This window comes from Camelus ferus, chromosome 23 (assembly GCF_009834535.1).
Source record: "Camelus ferus isolate YT-003-E chromosome 23, BCGSAC_Cfer_1.0, whole genome shotgun sequence".
NCBI lineage: Eukaryota > Metazoa > Chordata > Mammalia > Artiodactyla > Camelidae > Camelus > Camelus ferus.
The window spans coordinates 32,153,533-32,179,223 of NC_045718.1; the positions used below are offsets into that span (position 1 = coordinate 32,153,533).

At 37.6% G+C, this 25,691-nt stretch overlaps 1 protein-coding gene across 3 annotated transcripts; it reads right to left on the reverse strand.

Moving 5' to 3' along the window:
• Nucleotides 1–4,497: 4,497 nt before the first annotated feature.
• Nucleotides 4,498–25,654, reverse strand: BROX (BRO1 domain and CAAX motif containing). Of its 3 annotated transcripts, none has more exons than XM_006188139.3 (13): nt 25,288–25,654; nt 23,386–23,502; nt 20,707–20,813; nt 20,254–20,350; nt 14,923–15,018; nt 13,846–13,918; nt 12,732–12,837; nt 11,917–12,006; nt 10,408–10,493; nt 9,531–9,612; nt 9,073–9,223; nt 7,721–7,880; nt 4,498–6,739 (listed from the first exon to the last, which is right to left on the reverse strand). In XM_006188139.3, exons 2-13 carry the CDS (start codon nt 23,484–23,486, stop codon nt 6,653–6,655), a joined length of 1,236 nt encoding a protein of 411 aa, XP_006188201.1. In that variant the 5' UTR covers nt 23,487–23,502; nt 25,288–25,654; the 3' UTR covers nt 4,498–6,652. The 3 variants fall into 3 exon arrangements, with proteins under 3 accessions (XP_006188201.1, XP_006188203.2, XP_014417612.1); XM_006188141.3 differs by lacking the exon at nt 25,288–25,654 and adding an exon at nt 24,824–24,937; XM_014562126.2 differs by lacking the exon at nt 25,288–25,654 and adding an exon at nt 24,684–24,874.
• Between the last annotated feature and the right edge of the window lie 37 nt (nt 25,655–25,691).

A 25,691-nucleotide genomic window follows, 5' to 3' on the forward strand; every position in this document is an offset into this window, starting at 1 on the left:
AAGCCCCCACAGCAGGCTCGTACCAAGGGGTCTTGTTTATTTTGGGGGGGGAGGTGTTTTCTAAGCCCTCCTCCTTGCCTCGCCCCAAGTGGAAAAGCTTAAACATCAAAAGTTCAAGAATAAGGCCTGTCTCACAGACTCATAGACATAGAATACAAACTTGTGGTTGCCAAGGGGGCGAGGGATGGGAAGGGACAGACTGGGATTTTTAAATATAGAATAGATACACAAGATTATACTGTATAGCACAGGGGAATATATACAAGATCTTGTGGTAGCTCATAGCAAAAAACAAATGTGACAATGAATATATGTATGTTCATGTATAACTGAAAAATTGTGCTCTACACTGGAATTTGACACAACATTGTAAAATGACTATTACTCAATAAAAAAATATTAAAAAAAAAAAAAAAAGAATAAGGCCTGTCTCATTATAGTCAGTTTATTCCTCTCCAGACCATCTCCCAACTCATATGTTTTCAAACCAAATGAAGTACTACATCCCTCATACATCTGGCTCACCCCTGTTCTATTACAATGATATCTGTTGGCTCTCTGAAGAAACCAGTAGTTTCTGTTTTAGTAGTGTTGTGCATTAAATAGACATATTCATCTTTAAATTCAGAGGGCTCAGAGCAGTGGAGCGAGCGAGCGATGCAGAGAGATGGAGCTTATGGTGGATTTAGTGAATGTTTTACTGCCACCTAATGAACATTTTAGGAACTGCTAAACAAAATTCATCTTTGTACTCAACAATGTTAAACAAAAGGGGCTCAATACTGAACACTGGAATCTACTTACTTTTATTTACAAAAATTTGGGGAGCATTGCCAACTTCACACCAAGCCCTTAGACATGGGTGTTTTGTAGGTGATATTTCAGAGGGCCAAATATTCCCTATAAATGCTTTTTTACCTGTTTAATTCTTATGAGAACCTTTACTTTTTTCTTAAAAACCCCAAATCTAGTTTATCAAGGATTTTGCCCAAGAATATAATGTAATTAACACACCCTATAATCTCCCTGACGTTTCAATATTGGAGAACTCCAGGGCTCAGTTATTGGACTCTCCTGTTTTTTTATCTATTCCTTGTTGGCCCCATTGAGACAGGAAGGGGGCAGGGCGCCACCACTAAAAGAATGACACAGCAATTAGCCCCAAGATGGGGGAAGAGTCAACTCCCAGTAGACCTTGAGACACAAAATGGTGGGAGATTTGACTTCCAGTGGACCTTGAGCTTCATTATACACATTGTAATATATCATCATGCGAAAAGGCACTCCTACAGTTGCCATGATAGTTCCGAGGATGACCATAAAATGTCAAAAAGAGGGCAGTGGCCCAGTTCCTGGGAGTCCCTGCTCCTTCCAAAAGGTAGTTGGAATAATCCTCCTGCTCACTAGCATATGAAATTACTAAGCCCATAAAAACGAACAACCCCACGGGGAGTGGTCCCTCTCTTGCCTCCAGAGACAGCCTGCACTCTATGGAGTGTGTATCTGGTTTTACTTTACTCCTCGCCACCCTCCACCCAGCCACGGCCTCTCTTGCCTTCTGAGATGGCCTGCACCCTCTCTATGGAGTGTGCATCTCTCTGAGTATTTACTCAACAACAGTTCACTCTTAAATTCCTCCCTGCGCAAAGCCAAGGACCCTCACTTGATGGGGCACATCCCAGGGACTCGCTTGGGACCTGGGACATGGTCATCCCTTGATGCCCCATATTTTCCTGTATCATTGTGGCTTTAAATCCTATCTTTAAATACAACATTCTTTTCTCCCTGAATCTCAGATTCATAGATCCTACTGTTTACTTGCCATCTCTTCTTAGAGGTCTAACAGATACCTCAGTCTTAAGATGTCTAAATCTTCTGCTCATACTTTCAGTGCACCCTCTTCCATCCTGAAACTCTCCCACCCACCCCCTCCTCACACACTCACAGCTACTGCTCTGGCAGTCTTCTCATTTCAATAAGTGGCAGTAAATGCCAGATCCACAGACCATGAACTTTGGAGACATTCTTGATTCTTCTCCTTTCATCATGCCTCACCTTAAATCCATCAGGAAGTTCTCTGGGATATTTCCTGAATCTTAATACCACCACCCCACTGCCACCACCCTGGTCTAAGCCATCATCTCTCACCTAGATCATTGCAGTGGCCTCCCAATTGGCCTCCTACAGTCTATACTCAAAAAGCAGTCAGCTTTGTTAAATCCTGAATCAGGTCATGCCACTCCTCTGCTTAAAACTCTCAGTTTTCCCATCTCACCCAGAGTAAAAGCTGAAGTTCTTACAATGGCCTGCAAGGTTGGAGATGTGGCCCCAATACTTTTCTGGGCTCATTTTGTACTAATCTTCCCCTCACTTGTCCCATTTCAGCCCCACTGGCCGCTCCCTGGCCACCCAGGCTGTCTCCCTGGCAGGGACCTTGTGCTGGCTCTTTTAGTCCCTTCCCCCCTTAGACTTTGTTCCATCACTTCCTTCAGGTCTTTGACTCAAAAGTCCGCACAGAGCTCCTGTCTTTCAAGGCAACTACTCATTTCCCTCACCACCCTGCCTCCACCACTAGCATCTTGCCTCATTCTGTTTTGTTTTGTCTCCTTGGCACTTTTCAACACTGAACATAATCTCTGTTGCATTTATCTTGTTTGTCTCCCTCTTCCCTTCCCTCTCTGCCCCACCGTCCAGCCAGGGCGGAAGGGTTTCACCTGCGTACTCCCGGCTTTATCTACTGCCCCTGCCACACCCAGCATGGCTGGAACTCAGTACTTGTTTAATAAATGAATCATATGTTGAGTTCACTTTAATGGTTGCGGGAAAGCACCACACAATAGATTGGGAAAATAAAGATAGAACAGCCTTATAATTGTCTTTATTTCCTGATATTAAAACAGCTGCCTTAAAAAAAAAACCCTAAACAGCTACCTTTTAATACTTTTTTCATTACATTTACACACTAATGATTTCATTTTAATTAACTCCTTCACTGAAGCACAGCATCGTCAGCTGTATCAACAAAATAACACTATCTTGGCATTTAAATTCAGGGAGGTATATATAATACCTCAAATGTCCTAGAGTTCTTTCAGTTTTCATGGTTCAAAAAGAAGTTTTCAAATGAACCAGGTTCAAGTGCAGCGAAGACTGGGCACTGGGTGACTCGTCAGCCCGGGTCACCTGGGCCCGCGGCCGCTTCCCCGCTTCCCCTGAGGTCGAGCCTCTGGTAAAAGCCCCACCTCACAGGGCGGTATTCACTACCAGTTTCTCCTCACATTTCTCCTGAGGAGGTGGGCCCGCCCCAATCAGTGACTCACCCTAGTTGGGGGCAGGCAGGCAGAGTGAGGGATTCTGAGGAGGGAAAGTGAAATATGAGTAACACACACACATGTATAAACAAACCACTGCTTCCCCTGGAGAAGCACTGACAGAACGTCATCTGAATTTTTCTGTCTTTATTTTCAGTATTAGAGCATGTACATGGGACCAATCAGCACAGGCAACAGTGACTGCTGACACACCTGTTCCGCTGGCGTGTTCCTCAGCTTTTTCTACATCATAGTAGATGATGGAGGAAATACATTGTTTGGAATTCTGGAGGTGAGCAGCCTGGAAGCTCCAGTTATTGGAGGCCCTGCCCAACCAGCCCCAGAAGGCTGAGATCAGTAGCTTGAGGCAAACAACTTGAGAAGCTCTAGACAGTATCAAGACAGTGGGCGATCTAGCGTTTTCTCTGGGAAGCACTCTAGGAAGGAGCTGTGAGCGCACACCTACCTTGAGCACTTCATTGGCATCAGATACACTGAATTGCTTGAGTGATAGCTCTGATCTTTCGGACAAGTAGAGTCAAATATGGTTTTCTGTTCTGCAATTTACAGTCTCCCCCCCCCCCCCCCAGATTAACTATTTTAAATCCCTTTAGTTTACTATTAGAATGTTTTTTAAAATAAAAATGTAAATTCTAAGCAAACTACTCAAATACTGTTTTCAGACACAAAATTACAGCAAACCAAATGATTCAAGTTTATCTTTCATGCACATAGTAAGAAAAAATGTCCTATTTTCTGAAGATGATTATCTAAAAAATAAGGAAATATTTCTGAATATGATTTGAGTACGTTTATATAGGACTGAAAATGCCGCCTCAAGTTGCCAAAGTACAAAGCGCTCTGCAGAGTGTCTCACGGCGACCGTACGAGCACCACCACACACAACGCTGCATCATGCAGAGTAACAGGAGGAATAAGCTCCATGCAGGCTGACTGAAACCCTACTTTGGGATTGAAAGATGGTAAGTACCAAGAAAGCATAAAATAGAAACCAAACAGGTCAAGGAGTGTTGAGTTTTTAATGAATTCATGTTGCATAAAACAACTGATGCGCACGCACCTATTTTAAAATGTAACTGTGAAGAATTATGATTTTACATTGTATTACTTTTGTTGCTGGCTTAGTAAGTGTAAAAATATTTATTGAAAAACATAAAAATTCCAATGAAACTGTAAGTAAAATTACTTTTATTTCCATAAATAAAAAGGTAATTCATTGTACAAACAACACTTTTAGCAGAATGTTAGCTGTCATTACCCAGTCATTATTTATCATTAAACTAAGTATGTGATAGCTAACAACAAATAGTTACATCTCTCTATAACATTCATGCAACTTCTTTATACTTGTTAACCTCCCAAAATTTCCAACAGCCGTTCGAAGAATATTATATATAATGGGATAGTTTAGTCACAAAGTTACCACCTTTGCTGAGTCAACAGAGTATTTATTATCAGCTTATGTCAAAGTTGCCAATTATAGATTAAATGTAATGCCAGTATTTACTACATTTTACAGAGCACTGAGCATATTACATGTTTTCTATATATGGTTTTCTATATATGGTAGCATGACCCACAAAAATGTCAATGTGAAAATTTAGTAACTAGGCTAAAAGCACTAGTACCTAAAATCAACAGATCCTATAGGCCAAGAGGAAGAAAACGGCATCAAGTGCTGTTTACAGTCCTGTCAGTGAACGGCACAGAACGCACGAAATACAGTGAAACTGAATTAAAGTATTTTCTCTACAGACAGCAAAATAGAATGTCTGTTTAGTTATTACTCCACTTATTCTGGAAACTGCAGCCTCAAATATTAAATGTTACCTAGCAAGGAGTAATTAGCATTTCCATATATTAAAAAAAACCCCTCAGATTCTATGTAGCTTTTTTTCAAGAGTGTAAACTATGATTTAAATAATCATTTATTTGAACACAATAGGCTTAATCTATTTATTCTTCATAATGATATATTTATTCCTATTTCAATACTTTATGCAGATTTTACTTATTTCTCACAGGATTGCTGTGTGGAATCAATGGTTTATCTATATCAGTGCTCAGCACAGTGCCTGGTACATAGTAAGCGCTCAGTGTACACTACTATTATTATTTCTATTAAGTGAACCAATCTGACATTTGTAATAGAAAAATTAGTGCCTCAGGAGAATAATCAAAAGATAAACCTATAGGTGTGATTTTGTTAAAGTAGTATATATCCACAATACCCCAGATTTGTGTATATACTAAATTATTTCAAGTATTACAAGCTGTTTTTAAGATATACTGAATCTATTGGCTCTCTAAGTTTCTGTTATGGCCTTCCACCTAAAGCAATACAATTCTCAGAGTACATGTATATTAGGACACCGTATAAAAGCCACATACACTGAAATTAAGTAACAAAGGCATTTTACTCTAACTCCTGTAACAAAGAAGTAAAGAGTTACCGGTGTAATTCAGGACACCCTATCTTAGGTTTAAAGTTTAGGTTTAAAGTTATTTCTTTACATCATGCAATATTTGACTTCTGCAAAAACATTTTCATTCTGTCTTCTCACATATAGAAACACTAAGAGCTGTTACAAAGTTCTAGCGTCTAAGTAAAAAAATCCACTAGAAAAGGTACTTTAAAAAATATTGTAGGCTTGTTTATTGAGACTGAAATGAAGTGCAGGATTACCAACATAGGAGTAAGTTCTTAAATGGTCTCAACACACCTATAAACACTGATTTTCGAGTAAATTATGGATTCTAACATGTGTGAGGGATTTGGTATGAAGATTTTCTGCTTAAAGATCTAAAATGATTTTTTTTCCCACCAGAAAAGAAACTGACTCAGAACATAACAAGTCTGTGCTACAATTAACATAATGGGGAGGAGAAAAAACTGTCTTTGTTTAAACCTGGCTCCTGTCATTCTTCTGGTATCAAATAAGAGGAAGGAAAATAAACTTTTCTTGTGAAGATGGAAAAAAATACCTGAAACCACATGATTCTGGTCTATAATGTATTAACCTGAAACTTACTACCACCCAGAGTTCAGGGGAAAAAAACCCAACCCCCAAATATGCCCTTTAGAGATTTAATAAAAATCTTTCACATGCTTTCCAGATTACAAAGGAGTCTGAAAACAAAGCATGAAACATCTCAACTGTATTAAAAATCAAGAAAAAATAAATTGAAGGCAGATTCCCTCTGAATGTACTAAATTAATACAGACTTCTGAGAAATCGATTCAAGAAATATGCACTGAAGTTCCATGGTTTATCTTATCTACTGGTAGAGAAATTCAAAATGACACTGCATCAGTGATTTCAGGAGATGGAGCACCCAGTGTCCTTCTGAGGTTTGATATCTGGTTCTTTCACTGGTTTCACCACTTCTTCTGGTTTGGATTTGGCCTAGGAAGGAAGAAAAATACAGTGTGAGTACATAAAATAGGATCTGGAAAACAAACACTCGATCTTTCCATGTCAGTCTAATATAAAGATGTTATATTAAATTACACAACATCAAGATTAACACAGCAACACACCAATTCAATTAAAGACACAATCAGAAGGCAACATTTCAGTGAAGATGAAAACCTACATAGGCAGGCAAAAATCAAGCTAACGGTCCTCTGATTCTTTCTAAGGAAGGAGAAACTGAGTGATCAATCTATGCACATGGGATCCTTAAATTTGAAAATAACTCATGATGGTAATAGGCTATCTCTGAGGACGTTATTTAAGAGGCTGAACAGGATATAAAAATAGTTACTTTAAGGAATAATGGTTTTAGTATGGGTAGGAAATTACTTAAAAAAATTCAATTCCCAGGAAGGTGCTATGGCTACAAAATAATTTCCATTCCCTTCTTCATAGACCCTTTGTCTTTTGGTAGCCAAACCTCAAAATTTCCACTTAATCGATCAGTTGATTTAGTACACTAAGATGTACTTAGATATAAATGAATAAAAGCAGTCATTTTACTCCTGGATGATTTCATGGAATGCTGAAATTAGGCCAAATCTTCAAATATCATGCACAATGCTAAATCAAAAACAGCACTGTGACAGCAGTATAATCATGGGTAAGCCACACTTTTTAGACCTGTCCTCCCACACACATCTTAAAAGAGGCTCTAATGATTCATAAAAAGGCAAGATAATGTGGTGAAAACATCACTCAATTATGTAAAACACCAGAAGACACTTAAGGCCTCAAGGTCTTCTAAGAGAGTTAGTTCTACAACAGATTTTATATCAAGCACTGTAATTAGCTAATTTAACATTTAGACAAACACATGTATCTACTTAAATAGAGGACAGTATCAAACTGTGAAGTCTGAATTCTCTTTTGAAACTTTTGTGAATGAACAGAAAAAACCCAGTCTCGTACACTGTCATCCTTGGGTCTCTTGGTGAGATCAAACGCAGCCAACGTTTCTGGCGTCCAGTGCGCACTCATCGGAGGAAACTCGTAAGGTACAGGCTCTACGAGGCCATAATTTGCTTTGAGTTCCAGCTGTGGGGCTTCTGTTGGGACTTTCTGAAAGTAACTGCAAAACGCAATGTAAACAGCAATTCATTCATTTCTTTGTTAACTCTTTGTCTATTTCTGTCCAAGGCCCTGTGCAAGAAAGTGACAATTTAAGGATGGATAGCACAGAAAGCATTTCCTGTCTCACAAAGATTACAGATGAGAAGGTGACAAAGTCAAGAAACCTTGCCACTACAGTGCATGTAACTGAAGCTACAAAGGCCAAGAGTGCCAAGGGAACACAGAAGAGGGGCAATTTACTCAGAACTGGGGGGTCAGGGGTGCTTTCCAAAGGAAGTGGTAAGAGTTAAACGAGGTATGTTCAAGGAAGCGAAAGAGCTCACTATGACCAGATGCAGAACATAAAGGGAAGAAAGTAAGGAGAGAAAAATGGGGACAAAATTAATTCTACCAACCTCTGCAGGGGCTGATCTACAGTTTGAACAATGCTGATTTAATAAAGAAAGTGACTGACGGAACTAGACAGGACTGACGGCAAATTAATTTCCCCACTTTGTGGGTAGCTGGGACCAGGGTGAGATGAATGAGTCAAGAGGAGATAATACTAAACTCATGGAGCAGGAATGGCAGAGAAACAAAGGAAGAAAATTTGGACAGAATAAGCGGGCCGTATGTTAATAATTCATGCTTGAATTTTAAAATCTGCTTTTACGTCATCATCAGAAGCAGAATAACAGTTAATCCAATACAAGTGAATTCTATCACCAATTGCTAAACTTAAATGCAATTTGATAATTTTTTAGGAACAGAGACTAACAAACTATGGTATTACTAAAACAATATTAATATTTAAACATTAATAAATTAAACATAAATATAGTCATCCCTTGGTATCTTTGGGGGATTGGTTCCAGGACCCCCAGCAGATACCAAAATCTGTAGATGCCCAATTCCCTTATATAAAATGGTGTAGTATTTGCATATATAACCTATGCACAGTCTCCCATAAACTTTAAATCATCTCTAGATTACTTATAATACCTAACACAATGTAAATGCTATATACATAGTTGGTAGTGTGTGGCAAATTCAAGTTTTGCTTTTTGGGACTTTCCAGAATTTTTTTCCTCTGAATACTTTCCGTCTGCAGTTGGCTGAATCATGAATGTGGAACCCACAGAACACAGAAGGCCAACTGTATATACCGTACTATTATTAATATTACTAAAATCATACTGAGCTGTACTCACATAAATCCATTTTCTCTCTGACATTTTTCTAGGGTATTTTTCACAAGGTTTCCAAGCTTCCTGAAGAACAAATGTCCTGAAGGTTTGACTGTTGGTCCAGGTCCTTTGGTTTCTCCATATTCCTTGCATAATGCTTCTGCCTTTGCATAAACTACAGGTGGAGGGATATAAAGTTGTTTGATTATAATTAATTATTGACTATTTATACTAGAAAGGCTGTAAATCAGAGATGCTCTTTAACTAGTATAACAGCAACATCAACAATAGGGTAAGGGACAGGCAGGTGTTTTCTACAGGCTCTAGGTTTTTTAAATATTTTTTTTCTTTTCTACATTACTTCATTGATGCTCATTCCCTTTCATGAACTCAGCCAAAATCTCTTTTAACCTCCTATTTCCCCTTTATGCTAAAACACTAGTTTTTAAAAGGGGGGTTAATATCTTGGCAGGAATACTTACATTTTTCTGCTTCCTGGAGAGACCTGATTGCTTCACCACATTTATCACTAGCCAACAAAGTCTGACCATGATAACAGTAAGCCTGATAAAAGAAACAAATTTTTATTCATTCTCTCCTCAAATAAAGAAAGGCCTTTGTCCACTGTTCAAAGCATCAATGCAATTCCGTACATTTCTTTCCTTGAATAAGCTTTCCTCCATCTCTGTTGGTATAAAAGTGGAATTACGTCCTGCCCCGAGACAAAGTAGCCTTCTAACCATGGACTGAGAGCAAAAAGTATTTGCTGAAACCTGTTTTTAACGCAAGGGCATAGTGGATAAAGGAGGGAAATCACTGTGCTAGTACAGAGGGAGAGGGAGGGAGCATTTTGAGGCTAAGGACTAACCAGATTTTAAGAAAAAATGCTACCAGTCTGGAGTAGGACAAGTTCACTCTTTAAACGTCGACATCAGTGCAGAGACTGCACAGGGTTTCATGCAGTGTGTTTGAAAACAGATTAGAAGGTGTAAGAAACCTTATTAATGGTTCTTTACCAACCCAGGTGATGTATTGTATGGTAAGCCTTAAGATTAGAATTAGCAAATATCTTTCTCAGTGTACAGGATGAAATGAGAGAATTCTCACTAAGTTTGCACAAGGTTCTAGCTTAAAAGTGGGTTGGAGCCAACAGTAATTCCATTGCTGTAATCCAGTTCCACATCATCTCCTTCCGCCCACTTTACCCCACAATGGCTGCACTGACAGTCAGGAAACGTCTACTCAGAGCTGTCCATTATTTGTAAAATGCCAATGAAGAGTCTGGCAAGGTGACAGTGCTGGCACTCAAGGGGCTGGAGACACAGTAACTTACATTGTTTCTGGGCGGAAAATACTTACATAAGCTGTGTAGAAACACATTTTCAAGTGAAGATATTTTCTCCATTTAGCAGAGTACGCAGGCTCCAAACTGGATAAAGTATGATCTAAAGTTACATTTTAAAAAGCAAAACATAATTTCACCCTGATTCACTAGAAGACTTTCAATTCATGTGTTCAGATGCTAAAAGCAGAATGCCATTCAAGTCTCAAACTCAAGCATTTACATATTGAAAAAAATACTTTGCTTTATTTAAAGTGATTTATTTTCCCATAACTGTATTTTAACTACATAGTAAGACTGATCAAGGACCATGGCACCTCTTTGATTTGACGGGTGCTGTAATTTAAGCTTGAGATAACGATAACAGTAGATATGACTAAGAACTTAAAGGTAAATGTGAATTACACCATCATGGTATCTCTTTTCAAAAAGTTAAAGAATATAGCAACACAAAGAGTAGTCCGATCACCCAAGACAGAAAAAGGAGACTCTCCTAACTTTCATTTGTCACTTCATCCCTGCATCTTGTATAAAACACACATGCTCAAATATCTTGCCCAGCACTCTCAGATATATTTATTCCTCTCCATTTCCTGCTTTGCTGCCACTGTCAAAGCTTTCACCATTTCCTCCATAGCACTTAGGAAGACATGACTATAGTCTAAGTAGAGTAAGTCTACCACTCCATCAGCAGCAGGCCCATTTCTCACCTTGCAATGATAGGGATCTTTCTTAAACTCAAGTCCAATCAAATCAGATATACTTTATATATCTTTTAAAGGGTCCCAAATATCTACCAAATAAAGGCCAAAACTTTTAGATAGGCTTACAAACCAATTCGTAATCTCACACCTGCATACTTCCCTAACCTTTTCTCCTGTCACTTATCCTGTTTCAGCTAACAGCATCTGTCTAAAGGTCCCAGATCTTTTAGGTTTTTATTTCACCCCTGTGACAACACCTTATTTCATGGGATAAAAATGTGGTTACATGTTTGTCTCCCTCCCTAGACTGTCATCTGTTCTACTGATCTTTGTATACCCAGCAACTAAAGGAGTAACCATGCCAAAAATAGAAGAATATGCGTATTTCCTGAAAAAGTGACTGAACAGAATGATAGGTTAATGAGAAGACCTGGATTCTAGTCCCAGCCTCCCACCAGCTAGCAGTTAAATTACGGGTTAGTTATATTAGGTTTCAATTTCTTGTCTAAATAAGGATATTAACTATAAGGTTGTTACATAAAGACCAAAAAAAAAAATCTCAAAAAAAACCCCTAGCTGTTTAACTATTAGATATAGCTGGTTAAAAAAGAGAGCATCATCCTTTTCATTAGGAGTTACGGAGCAAAGTAACTGTGAGCAGCTCTAATTCTTTTAACCAAGAGTAACAAAGTAATGCAGATATTCTTCCAGTTTTGCAAATGATGAAACAATCTGAGAATCTTTTTGTTTGGCTTGTTTCCTAAGCCAAGAGCTTAATGTAAACATTTAAAGACTAAAAATATAACAGAATTATAAACTTACCAGCTTTTTGATAGAAATTGGCTGTTTCATAAGCCAGGGCAGCAATGAGTCCAGGAGCATGTTTCAGCTCAATTGCTCGAGCAATTGTTACTAGAATCAGAACACAATGAAGTGAGCGGATGATTACTTCTCCTTGCAACACCCTAAGTTCAATTACAATAGCAGAAGACAGCCTGATATCTATGTGGGATTTTAATACAGCTTGGTAAAAGTTTTGACACGAAAAGCTAGCTACAGAAGATGCAAACCTAAACAAACAGAAAGCACACAGCTTGTTGGCTCTGACACCATTTCCTTAAATAAACCACTAGCTAATTACTAATCACAGAAAATCCCTACTACAAAAGAGCGTGATGTAAGAGGAAACAAATACTTTCAGGGCACTGGCGTTTGAAATAAAGAAAAAACAGAAGTCTACAGAGTTTCTAACTTTATTCTTTTCACGTTAAGTCTTCATTTATTTCCTGACCTTGATAGGTGAAGATTTCAAGATAAGGCAAACAGTGGAAGTGAAAAAGAATGAGCAAGGTGGAGGGGCAAAAGATGAGTTACAGACTTAATTTCATGCTGCCAGAAATGGCATGAAATCAAAATTCTCTTAAAAAGAGTCATTAAATGGGAAGGCCTTTTCTTGCTAACAAAAAATGAAGGCAAATGCTAAAGAAAATTATTCTCCATTTCATAGTGAGGAATATAGAAACAGGTATTTCTCAAATCTTGAAACTCAATTCCAGCTAATTCTGATTTTTAAAAAAGAATTAAATGCCAATATAGACTTTCTTCAAAAAAAAAAAATCTTACAATATTTAGGATACCTTCTTGAGCTTCAGCCTGACACTGGATAACATAAGCTTCTATGAGTCGTGCCTCCAAATCCCGCCCCTTTTCTGCAGGTGTAATAAGCTTTGGGATATGACTTTCCTGAGAGAAAGAAAAACAAAAAAAACAGAAAAACAAGCCAAATTTTATTTTAACTCAGTTGTTGGAGATAAAGAAAATGGAAGTCATGAGGCATTCAATTTGGGAATTTATCAGAAATTTAGGGTACAAACAAAAATTGTGTAAAAAGGAACAATATTATGCTTACAGAGAATAAAGGCACCTGTACACTTAAACTTTTAAAGCTTTTTATAAACTTTCATAAAAATAAGAAATTCAATAGTAAAATCTGGGTCATAATAAGTTACTTAGATAGGCAAGTCATACTCTTTTCATCTTAGAAAACGTTAACTGAAATGGTGACCAAAGTTCCCTTTTGCACGATAGCCAGAGTTGTTCATTCTCATTAATAACTGTAGATATAAAGGAGACTACAGTTCTGCAGCTAACTCAGGAGCACAGCTTTTTCATCACTGTAAAAGCTTCTTATTTTATCACAAGAAAATGCAACACTGGCCTCCAGGAGCCTTCAGTAAGTAGTGGTTTAATTAGAATGAGGCGGGAGTAATTCTGGTTGGAAAATACATTAGTCTTTCTCCTAATTCCCATCTCATCTCCAGGCAATTTAATTAGTATGCACTGACTGCCCCTCTAACATTTTCATTGAAATACAGAACATATACCCGGAAAATTCAGTTTTGCAGAATCATGACTGCTCTGCTGCAGACAACTGCTGCAGACAGCAAGGAGAAATGCTAAGAACCATCTAATTTTGTGCTTTGTTTTCTCCTGTCTTTTCAGAAGAAGTGGAAAAGAAAACAGTGAAGTATCACCTGAGTTGTTTAATTGTAAAATTCACTAATGACTTTCTAAAGCAGAGGCAATATTCTGTAACTGGCTGCATTCATCAACAAGGAACTTAATGTAAGGAACACAGAACGCATACTGCTTCTTTTTAAATGATGAAATAATTCTCTCACCCCACTCCACAAAGAAAGAAAAATTATTCAACAGTTAAAGCATTAAGAATATATTTTATTATGATTTTACCTTTAGATGTTTAAAAATCCCAGCTGCAACTTTTAAGCTTCGGTGGACTTCTTTTGCTTCATCCTCTGTTATGCTTAACGATAGTGGTTATATCAGTTAGAGGACAAACTGCGTTTCTGGTATTAAAACCAACAACTAATACATTATCATAAAGCCATAAAAATTAGCCTCTCATTCGGTTTTCTTCCTTTTAAAAAAGCCTAATTTAACACTTAAAAAAGTAACAAGTGCAAATGAAAACTATCCAAAGAGAAGATATTAAAAATTAAAAAGAAAGATCTTCTCTAGAGGTCTGGACAAAGGTTGTTTGTTTTTCCTTCCAGATAATCTTCTGTGCATAAACAGGCATGAAAGAATACACACTTAATGTGTGCATATACTTGAAAAACATACATATACAACATTCACCACTCTGCTCTTGTTTTAATTGGCTCAATTACTTTAGTGGTAACTTTACATCAGCAGATACAATTCAACCTCGTTTTTACATGGCTGTCCACTATTCCTAGGTTCAGAGGCACCACAGTTGGTAGTTTCCAGTTTCATATTGCTAATATCCATATTTTACTATGATAAAAATTGTACCTCATTTTACTTCAATTCTTTAATCCTTCAAAAGATCTTTCACCTACTTATAAGCCTTTGTATTTTCCTATGAACTGCCTATTTATGTCCTTTGCTTATTTTCAATTGATTGTTGGTCTTTCCCTTGTTGATTTGTAAGAGTATACATTATAAAAGCAATTTGTCACTGCATTACAATTTTTTTGACCAATGTTATTTGCTTTTTTAAACTTTGTTTATGGTACTTTTATGTGGTCAAATATTCGATATTTCTTTTTCTTAGTTTGGGGTTTTATTTAGAAAGACCATCCCCATGACAAGATTATTACATTTTTTTTCACTTTTAACACTGGGCTCCATAATTCTGTTAGTGCTTAAAGTATTAACAATATCAGGCAACTTTACATTTATGACAAGTGGTACTTTTTATCAGTAGCCTAGACTTTTTAATGATGAAGCTCTATATAGTTGAAAAATAATATTTATGCATATGACCCTCCCCTGTTAACTTACTTTTCTTTTCCAGCCAGTCTTGAAGCATATTTGGTATACCATAAAGCTACGTTAAATCCCATGGAAATTAACTCAAAAACAGCATCCTGCTGGGCACTAAAATGATAAACATGATCATTAAGTACTGTCAATTACTGAGACATCTCTGTAAGAAACCTACTACACATCTTACTAAAAATTATAAAGAACTAAATGCTAGCTGAAAAAAGAGTCCTTGTGTTTAATATAGCTGGGGAGATAAGACACAAGCACACACAAACATAATTAACAACAAATGACTAAACATATGGTCCAGGATGTACTTCATAATAGTAAACTTGAGAACAGTAGTTCCCCAAAGGTTACTATAAACTGAATAGCTTTAAAAGTACAGATTTTTGGGACTTACCCCATGAAGTCAGAAAGTCTGGGAAGGGCCCAGAATCTGTATTTGTAACAAGTATCCAGGTGATTCCGGAGCAAGTGGTTCTTACACCACATTTTAAGAAAATGAGTTTCACAGGAGAGATCATTTCGGTCTAGAATGATTAAAGAAGGCTTAACAGTATATACAGAATTTGAATTGTGCCTGAAAAGATGGCGAGATGGGAAGCAGAAGGACATCCCAGAAGGGAACGATGCTGTTAAAGCACAAGACAGTATACAGAGTTTTCTGACAGCAGTGACTCAACTAGCTTGACTGGAGCAGTTAGTTTGTAAAAAGAAATTGAGGAAGAGGAAAGCAAAACAGCCAAGCTGATGTGAAACTGAAGATTTTATGGTTCAACATATGCAAATCAATCAATGTAATACATCACATCAACAAGAGAAGGGACAAAAACCACATGATCATCTCAATAGATGCAGAAAAAGCATTTGATAAAATTAAACACCCATTTATGATAAAAACTCTCACCAAAGTGGGTACAGAGGGAACATATCTCAACATAATAAAAGTTATATATGACAAACCTACAGCCAGCATAGTACTCAACACTGAAAAACTCAAAAGCTTCCCACTAAAATCTGGGACAAGACAAGGCTGCCCACTATCACCACTCCTATTCAACAGTCTTGGAAGTCCTAGCCACAGCAATCAGGCAAGAGAGAGAAATAAAAGGGATCCAAATTGGAAACAAAGAGGTAAAAGTGTCACTATATGCAGATAACATGATACTATATATAGATAATCCTAAAAGGTCCACTCAAAAACTTCTAGAAATAATTGAAGAATTCAGCAAGGTAGTAGGTTACAAAATTAATGTTCAAAAATTGTTGCATTTCTTTACACTAACAATGAATCAACAGAAAAAGAAAGTAAAGAAACAATCTCCTTTAAAATAGCACCCAAAGTAATAAAATACCTAGGAATAAATCTAACCAAGGAGGTGAAAGACTTATACATGGAAAACTATAAAACACTGATTAAGGAAATTAAAGAAGACTTAAAAAAATGGAAAGATATCCCATGCTCCTGGATTGGAAGAATCAATACTGTTAAAATGGTCATACTGCCCAAAGCAATCTATAGATTTAATGCAATCCCTATCAAATTACCCAGGACATATTTCACAGAACAAATCATAGTAAAATTTATATGGAACCACAAAAGACCTAGAATTTCCAAAGCATTACTGAAGAAAAAGAAAGAGGCTGGAGGAATAACTCTCTCAGACTTCAGACAATACTATAGAGCTTCCGTAATCAAAACAGAACGGTATTGGTATAAAAACAGACATATGGACCAATGGAACAGAACAGACAGCCCAGAAATGAATCCACAAACTTTTGGCCAACTAATCTTCAACAAAGGAGGCAAGAATATACAATGGAATAAAGACAGTCTCTTCAGCAAATGGTGTTGGGAAAACTGGACAGCAGCATGTAAATCAGTGAAGCTAGAACATTCCCTTACACCATACACAAAAATAAACTCAAAATGGATCAAAGACTTAAACATAAGACAAGATACAATAAACCTCCTAGAAGAAAACATAGGCAAAACATTATCTGACATACATCTCAAAAATGTTCTCCTAGGCCAGTCTACCCAAGCAATAGAAATAAAAGCAAGAGTAAACAAATGGGACCTAATGAAACTTACAACCTTTTGCACAGCAAAGAAAACCATAAGTAAAACAAAAAGACAACCTATGGAATGGGAGAGAATTTTTGCAAATGGAACCGACAAAGGCTTGATCTCCAGAATATATAAGCAGCTCATACGACTCAATAAGAAAAAAATAAACAACCCAATCCAAAAATGGGCAGAAGACCTAAACAAGCAGTTCTCCAAGGAAGACATACAAATGATCAAAAGGCACATGAAAAGATGCTTAATATCACTAGTTATCAGAGAAATGCAAATCAAAACTACAATGAGGTATCACCTCACACCACTCAGAATGGCCGTCATTCAAAAATCCACAAATGACAAATGCTGGAGAGGCTGTGGAGAAAGGGGAACCCTCCTACACTGCTGGTGGGAATGCAGTTTGGTGCAGCCACTGTGGAAAACAGTATGGAGATTCCTCAAAAGACTAGGAATAGACTTACCATATGACCCAGGAATCCCACTCCTGGGCTTATATCCAGAAGGAACCCTACTTCAGGATGACACCTGCACCCCAATGTTCATAGCAGCTCTATTTACAATAGCCAAAACATGGAAACAGCCTAAATGTCCATCAACAGGTGACTGGATAAAGAAGATGTGGTATATTTATACAATGGAATACTACTCAGCCACAAAAACCGACAACATAACGCCATTTGCAGCAACATGGATGCTGCTGGAGAATGTCATTCTAAGTGAAGTAAGCCAGAAGGAGAAAGAAAAATACCATGAGATCGCTCATATGTGGAATCTAAAAAACAAAAACAAAAACAAAAACAAACAAACAAAAAAAAGTGTAAATACAGGACAGAAATAGACTCACAGACATAGAATACAGACTTGTGGTTGCCAGGGGGGCAGAGGGTGGAAAGCGATAGACTGGGATTTCAAAATTGTAGAATAGATAAACAAGATTATACTGTATAGCACAGGGAATCACAGAGGAAAAAATGTGAGAATGAGTGTGTATATGTCCATGTATGACTGAAAAATTGTGCTAAACACTAGAATCTGACACAACATTGTAAAATGATTATAAATCAGTAAAAAATGTTAAAAAAAGAAACTGAAGAAGATTTTAAATGCCAAGCTACTCAGTATACTACAAAGAAAAAGGTCTTAAAAATAAGTATATTTTATATTTTATTTGTTTCCTTTAGACTCTATTACTAAACATAACACCAAGATGACAAAAAGCTTATAAAGCAAGTATTTTTATTCACTATTCTGATAAGACCCTGAAAACTCTTTATACATTATCTCATTTATCACAAATGAGGCAGTAAAAAAAAACAGAATACCCTTATTTTACACACGTAATTCTAAGATACATAAAAATTACCCAAAAGGAAGACATTAGAATCGATTCTATTTTGTATTTTTTATAACCGTTGCCTCCATCTTAAAAGGAACAGACACATGGAAACTTTTTACACTTGAAAAAAAAAGTTATAAAACATATAGCAATTCAAAAATGACTTACAAACTATCCTGTTTACTACATGTTATAACATACAAAGATATAAGTTACAACATTTTTTTTAAAGTTACAAATTTTTTAACAGTTTACCATGCAGAAAAACAATTTAATGTGTAGTTCACTCGCTTACTCTTTTCAGCACTGAGAATTTTCAAATTAATTACATCTAATGATTAAATCGAGTAATTCTAGTAATGATATGCTAATAGGCATATCTAATTTATAGCTTTACCTTTAAATAAAATAGTTTTGCTAATTTATACTAAATCTAATGAACAGCTGTCTCCCTTTTATCCTTTGTCTACTTCAATCTGCCTCACTCCCAAACACTCCATTTCTATTGTACCACATGAAGCAGTAGAGTGCATAGTTGAAAAAACATTTGTCAGCACAGACACACTCACAGTACACTTTCTACTGAATAAGTAGCAATCAAGGACAAAATAACTTAAAATCTCAGATGTACTGAATATTGTTCAACATTATAACTTAAGGCCTTTATCATATAATCCTTCACTGTCTCATAGGACTATGCTGAGAAATGCTGTTACAAGGAATGAAAATTTAACAGAGTGGGAAAAAGTGCCAAATGTATGCAATGCAAGATGCTTTAGAATCTGCCAAAGTTCTGTAATGTAATAATGACACAAGTTTGAGTCTTGAAAAAAGTTTTAAAGAAAAACATTCCTTAATTTTAGATGAGGTACCAAGGGATACATAAAGAAAAACAGAAAGCGAGGACTTACTTGGAAAACCTTGGTATCCCATAAAATTTGGAAAGACTCCATAGTCCCCAACTTCCTACCCAATTCATGAATTCTACATAAAATATTCCTGAGGAAGGAAGGAGACTAACATTTACTGGATGTCCATGAAATGCCTGGTACTGTATTAGTCACTTAGCATAAAATGTCCTATTTTGATCCTCACAAAAACCCTATACCTGTAACCCCAGCACACAGCTGAGGAAGCAGATGGTCACACAGTAGAAGTCCTGAGGGTGCAACTACAGAGTGTGAATCCAATTCTCCTTCCATTCTAATGCCTGCCCTGGCTGTTCAACAATCTCCATGTCCCTCCCTTCTAATTTTATAAAATGGTAATTCTAAAGCAAATTGAGATAAAGATATATGACCATTTAAACAACCCAATGGTATAAAAAATTTTTTAAAGTAGTTTAACAAAAATTTAGCACCATTAAGATCTGTTTCTTGTTATAATTAGCTCCAACCAGTTTCAAGTGAGTGATGAGAAAGTTCTGAGGATAAGTATTCAAAAAGAGCAGAAACAGTGAAATTAGGAAGAAAACCAATACAGTACCGCGAATCAAAACGTATGGAGTTCAGATGGAACTGTGGATAAAGAGAAAGAAGGAGGTGGTCCAAAGACATGTGAACTGTCCATCAGAAGAGAAAAGTGGGGAAACAACCAAAATTCTGCTCTGCTTGAATGAAAGCAAAGCCTAAGAGCAGGTTTCAGTTCCAAATTCCCAAACCATTTTTTGTGTGTTATTAAAAGTCAAGGCTGCTCAATTCTAGTTAACATGTATGTTGATTATCTCAAGGATAGATCTGGCCCAGGAGAAACAAATTACATTTTCACTTAACAGACTGTATTAGCAGTTTAGGTCAAAAGTTTTTCATTAATTTCCTAGTAATAGAAAATGCTGATTAGACCTATAATTTATTTAACACAGAGGCTACAAATTAAAGATTTACAAAAATGGCTTCAATTTAGTGCTGTTGGCATTGCTTACCTTGGAACCTGTCCCTGTAATGTGTCAGTCCACTTGAAATTCTGAATGTATCGTAACTTGCTTTCTTGAGTAGATTCATCCAATGAATTAATGAAACCTATAAAAAGGTAGAAAATATTTCAGTTTTATAGGAAACATTAAGTGTTCTGTTCAGAATATTTTTTAGATCATGACTTTTTCAGGTACCTGAATGAAACTTCCGGCCCCTCTCTCCCCTTCTCCTAGGGTAACATAATATGAAATAGGCACATATTTGATTTTCAACATGTTAGAAATACCACATACCACTCTGACATTCTTACATTTCTAAAACTCAAGCATACTGAAGAATACAGCCTAGATACCACAGAATGCAGCCTAGAAGATGATTCAAATCTGAAAAGTATAAGAATCAGATGTCACCTTCTGCACAGTTGTTTTTTTAGAAACCTGAAGTTCACTTAAATAACTAACCTTGTAAAAGTGAAAAATAGGAATCTGCTGCATTCTTCATCATTTCTGGATTACAGCTCAGATCGGTGAACAGCTCGAGCAGCCGTGCTCTAGATGACCTTAAGTCACTTACATGAGACAGAGACAATAGAGTTAAGTGAGCTTCATTACAATCAGTCCACGTAAAAGTGGCTTAAAAGTTTCAATTGTGAAAGCTTCAAAATACACACACATATCCCTACTCTAAGATGTAAGTATACAGGAATGAATTTAATTAAGACCAACATTGGAGGTAAGTGAAATTTCCAGTAACAATTTTTTAAAAGTTGTACTAAAACAAACTGAGTCCATTTAAAGGGGCAAAGAATGAGTAAGTCAATCTGACCAGTTAAAAAGTTTTTTGAAAAATGGAAATTTAACCTTTGTGTTAAATTTATGATTTTAGTATCTCCTTAAAATTTCAAAAGTTGCCATTAGGTCAAAATATACTTTATTAAGTAGAATATCGTATTTTAAAACTGCACTCTATAATACAACATACACTCAAGTCTGGAGAAATACGTGGTCACTAGTCATTTTAAAACTGCTCCCTTGTCTCCATTCTCCTTTGCTTCTCTGCAGCAATAAATGTTGCAGACACTGTTTCCTTCTCTAAATTCTTTTCTCCCTTGATTCCAATAACACTAAATTTTCCAGATTCTCCTCTTATCTCTAACAGTTCCTTCTACATTTTCTTCACGTCCCCTTCTTACTCCCACCTCTAGAAACGGTTAGTCTTCGGCTTTCTGCTCCCCTTTCTTCTGAGGCTTCATCTCTGAGGACAACTTTACATCTCACCCTAGATCTACATCATCAGCTCTAACTTGGTCCTGCTCCAGGTCCACATCCAATTTCAGAAGGCAGCTTGTCAGTGAGGGGTCCAGAAATCCTATCACCTGGACAATGACTGAAGACAATCGTGTGTAAACGACTAAAGGCACACTAAATTTAAACTGTAAGCACCAAGAGTAGAGATTGTACACCCAGAACTTAGTGGGTGCCTAGGACAAAGCATGCATGCAAAAATCTTCGTTGAGTGAAATAATACTAACATTCAAATATTTTAAGATTTAGAAGGACAGTAACATAGCAATAATGTTTAGAAGGGAGCACAAACTTAGTCTTGAATGGTCTAGATGGGGTGTTTATTCATTAGTACTAGCCTTAAGAAGGCTTATTCCAAGAACGTACATAGCAACAATTATATACAGCTGACCTCAAAATGGGATGGACCACCTTATGAATTTGTCATTGTTGAGTTATTTAATTAGAAGCTGGGAGGGAGTAATCCCTGGATTAGGAAAAATTTTCAATTCTTAAGGCCTAGTCTAGACTTAAATAGTTTGCTATTTCCAAGCAGGCATTCACCTGCAAACCAACTTGCATAAAGTTACATTCATCTTAAAATGCTAGAATTTGAGAAAAGTATACCTTAGAAGTATCTAATTTAGGTTATTAATTTTATAGATGAGTAATTAGATCCAAAGGAGTTAAGAGATTTGCCCAACACTACAGATAAAACAGTTAATCTGGGACCAACCTCCAGGAGTCTAAGATCAGGGACTGGCAAACTACAACCTGTAACTTGTTTGTATATGGCCCTCAGCTTATTTTTGTAAAAATGAGCAAAGAAGAATATAAAACAGTGACTGTGTATAGTCCACAAAGCCTAAAACATTTACTATTTGGCCCTTTACAGAAAAAGTTTGCTGACCCTTGGTCTAGATCAATAAGCCAGTTTTCCTACCTTTTGCTCCAATTACTTCTTTCTACAAAAAGTAGCAACTCTCTTGATTTTTCTTTACTGGTACCTTCAGTACCTTGATTATCTGCATTCCGTATCTCACACACTGATTCCTTTTCAACCTCTCAGACCAAATCAGTCAATCTGGCCAGCTGACTCCTCCTTGGAAGTATCTCTTGAATCTCTCACTTCTGTTCCAGTTAAACTGCTCTACTCACTATCCTTAGAACAAAGGTTTTCCAAACAAAAATGACTTTCTCCTCTCCCTTCTTACTAAGTCAGGGATCAGCAAATTTCTTCTGTAAAGAGCCTGAAGACAAATATATTAGGCCTTTTGGTTCATAAAGTTTCTCTTGGGACTACCCAACTCTACCGTATAGAGAAAAGGCAGCCACAAACAACATGTAAATAAGTGGAGGGGCTGTGTTTTAATAAAACTTTAGTTATAAAAACAAGCAGTAGGCCAAATCTGCAGGACATAGTTTTCCAACGCCTGGTCTAAGCCATACAATTTATTTAACCCCCCGTTCAAAAGTCCTTTCTCCTATTGAACACTCTGAAGGCTACTTCAGGTCACAGGGATCTCTCCCTGCTCAGAACTCAATTAATTTACTATCTGGCCAATTCACAATATTCATGTATAACTTTGGGGAGACTCTTGTACTGTTGTAACATGTAGCTTAACTCCTTAACTGTGATTGCTTTAGCCTCTCTAGAACTCACCTTACTGATATAAAATTATGGACCCAGTTTAAATAATCTATGATTTAACTCTTCACATGCCATTTGTAAGTTTATAAGGAGTCTAAGGTTAGAGACAGTGTGTTACATACTTTTGCAGCGAGCATGGCCCTAAAAAAGTAACTTGTATCCAAGGATGGCTCATTCAATACTTGCGGAAATTGACTAAAACATACCTGCAAATTTTTGAAGCAGCAGGGCTAGTGACTACGCCATAGTAGTTAAAAGAGACAGGAGCTGTGGCCTTTAACGGATTCCTATGAAACCAATGTGTCATTTTCTCCAGGTGTTTCCTACAGATGAAAATGAAATAATAAATAAATAATAAAAGATAAAACATTTAATAAACAACATATATAGTATTAAAATAGAAATTTACTACAGGATATATACATTTTAATGTAAAATATATACAGTATATATTTATAAAAATAAATAAAATGGTTCACTGCCATAAGTCAATCTTATTTTGTCCATTTATAGTAGCCTATGTTCAGATCAGGCCTATAATAAAAGAGTATTCGGAAAAGTGCTCACAATAACTGCAATGCAAACATACTGGAGCAGTAATGTTTAAGCTTTAATGTGCACAAAAATCACCTAGGGGTGAGGGATAGGAGTTAAAATGCAGGTTCTAATTTAACAGTCCGGGATAGGACCAAAGATCCTGATGCTGCTGGTCCCCGGACTACACTTTTGAGAAGCAAGGTACTAGACTTTGGTTGGACAGCTGCAAATGAGAAGGGCACAGGACCAGAAGAACATAATTCCAGAACAGGTTCAAATGGTTGGAAGAAATGGCGATTAAATATGGCAATTAGATTCCAGGAAGTAACAGACAAGAAATTCTGATAAGACTTAATTTGAAGGCACAATACAATGCCGTCCACAGACTTTTCTTACTGGAAAAAAAAAAATGTGGGCTGCATAGTATGTAAAATACCTACCCTTACTACATTTACTTTTTCATGGCAAACTGGTTTTGGAGAACATCAGATATTTAAGGAAGAGAAAATGCACTGTGTACTCAATGAAAAATTGAACAAGTTCACTTACAATTCAAAACATGTAACAAGTCCTTCAAAAATATATAGTATTATTTTTCATTTTTTATTGAAGAATAGTTGACTTACAATGTTGTATTAGTTTAAAAATATATAATCTAAACATCACGCATGTAAACCTTGTTTATAACCTAAGTAAACTAACACAGCATCTCGGGGCACATAAACCAAGCCTTCTAGAGGTAATGGTACACAATACACTTGATTGTGACAGCAAAATTTCCGCAAAAACTCTTTTAAGGCGGCCTCCCACGTTCTGGATGAAAATGTCTGAAGTTCCGTATATCTTTACTTCAGAAACGAACAAGGCAAGTACTGCGTTCCCTGCCCCTGCCAGATCTGTGCCCAAGAGAGACCCCCACTCTCGTTTCAAGATTTCGGAGGGTGGGGCAGAAGGACAACACACCCACCTGCAGGTGCGAGGATGTCTTTAGGGCCCCCAGTACAAAAGTCGAATAGAGGCTGCCACCTAGCCGCCTCCACAGGAGTCCGATTACTGACAAGGGTCCCTCACTCGGAGAGGAGGCCCTAGGTCCCGCGAGGAACCTACCTGACCGCCGCCCCCCGAGCTCCGAACTTCCACTTCCTGTTTACCACCCAGCCTCTTCCTCCCGTGCTCCGTCCGGTTTAACGCCGTAGGACCTTGCGCAGGCGCACACCCTAGCGTGCCCCGCCTGAACAGGCATTTTTGTGGAAAGCCGATACCATCTACCTGGCAGGGGCGGCTGACCGCGGCTAAGTCAACCCCTATTTAGCTTATAAGACCCCCAACTGCCACTGGAGACGCCAGCAAGGGGATTCGCAAAATCTACCTATCAATACCATTGATTCGCGGGGCCAATATGGATTTTCTTTCTCTCGCTTGTTTCAAAACATTAGAAGACTTCAGGGGACCACTATTCGGGAGTCTATGGAGCTTATATAAAAGGGAGGTGACTCTATTGACTGGGACTCCGGGGAGATGACAGGGGTAGGGACAGTACTGGGAAACGCCCATCCTCGTGACATACTTACCCGATTTCTCGGAGTCTGGACAGCAGCCCTCCTGAAGGAAGAAAGGCAGTGTCCGAGTTAGCAAACGAGAAAGGGAAAGAGTCGAAGAGCCGGGACAATCGAACTAGCGCGACAGGAAACCAGGCCTGCGCGACCCGGAGTCACGTGGGCCGGGCGGCCATGACAGCTACCGAGGCGGCAGCGCGCGCCGCTCGGGGGCGGGGGCTGCCGCGTTGTGGCACCCCGTTACAACACTCCGTTAATCAGCCCTCTCTTGGCTATTCCTCCATAGTGTTTCCTCTTCAGCTGGGGTTTCTCCTCCAGAGAGGAAGAGCAGAACTGGCCCGGCCTCCCCAGCCGGGGAAGAATGCCGCAGTAGCAATGGCGGCCGCACGGTGGAGCGGGGCGGCCTCAACCTAACGCGA

Excerpts from the sequence above, each read along its gene's own strand:
- BROX (XM_006188139.3), bottom strand. The coding sequence starts at position 23,486 with ATGACACATTGGTTTCATAGGAATCCGTTAAAGGCCACAGCTCCTGTC. Across the intron at positions 9,224-9,530 it reads TCTCCAGGAAGCAGAAAAAT|TTTATGCAAAGGCAGAAGCA; the intron begins GTAAGTATTCCT and ends CTCCACCTGTAG. Across the intron at positions 6,740-7,720 it reads AGAGACCCAAGGATGACAGT|GCCAAATCCAAACCAGAAGA; the intron begins GTACGAGACTGG and ends CTTCCTTCCTAG.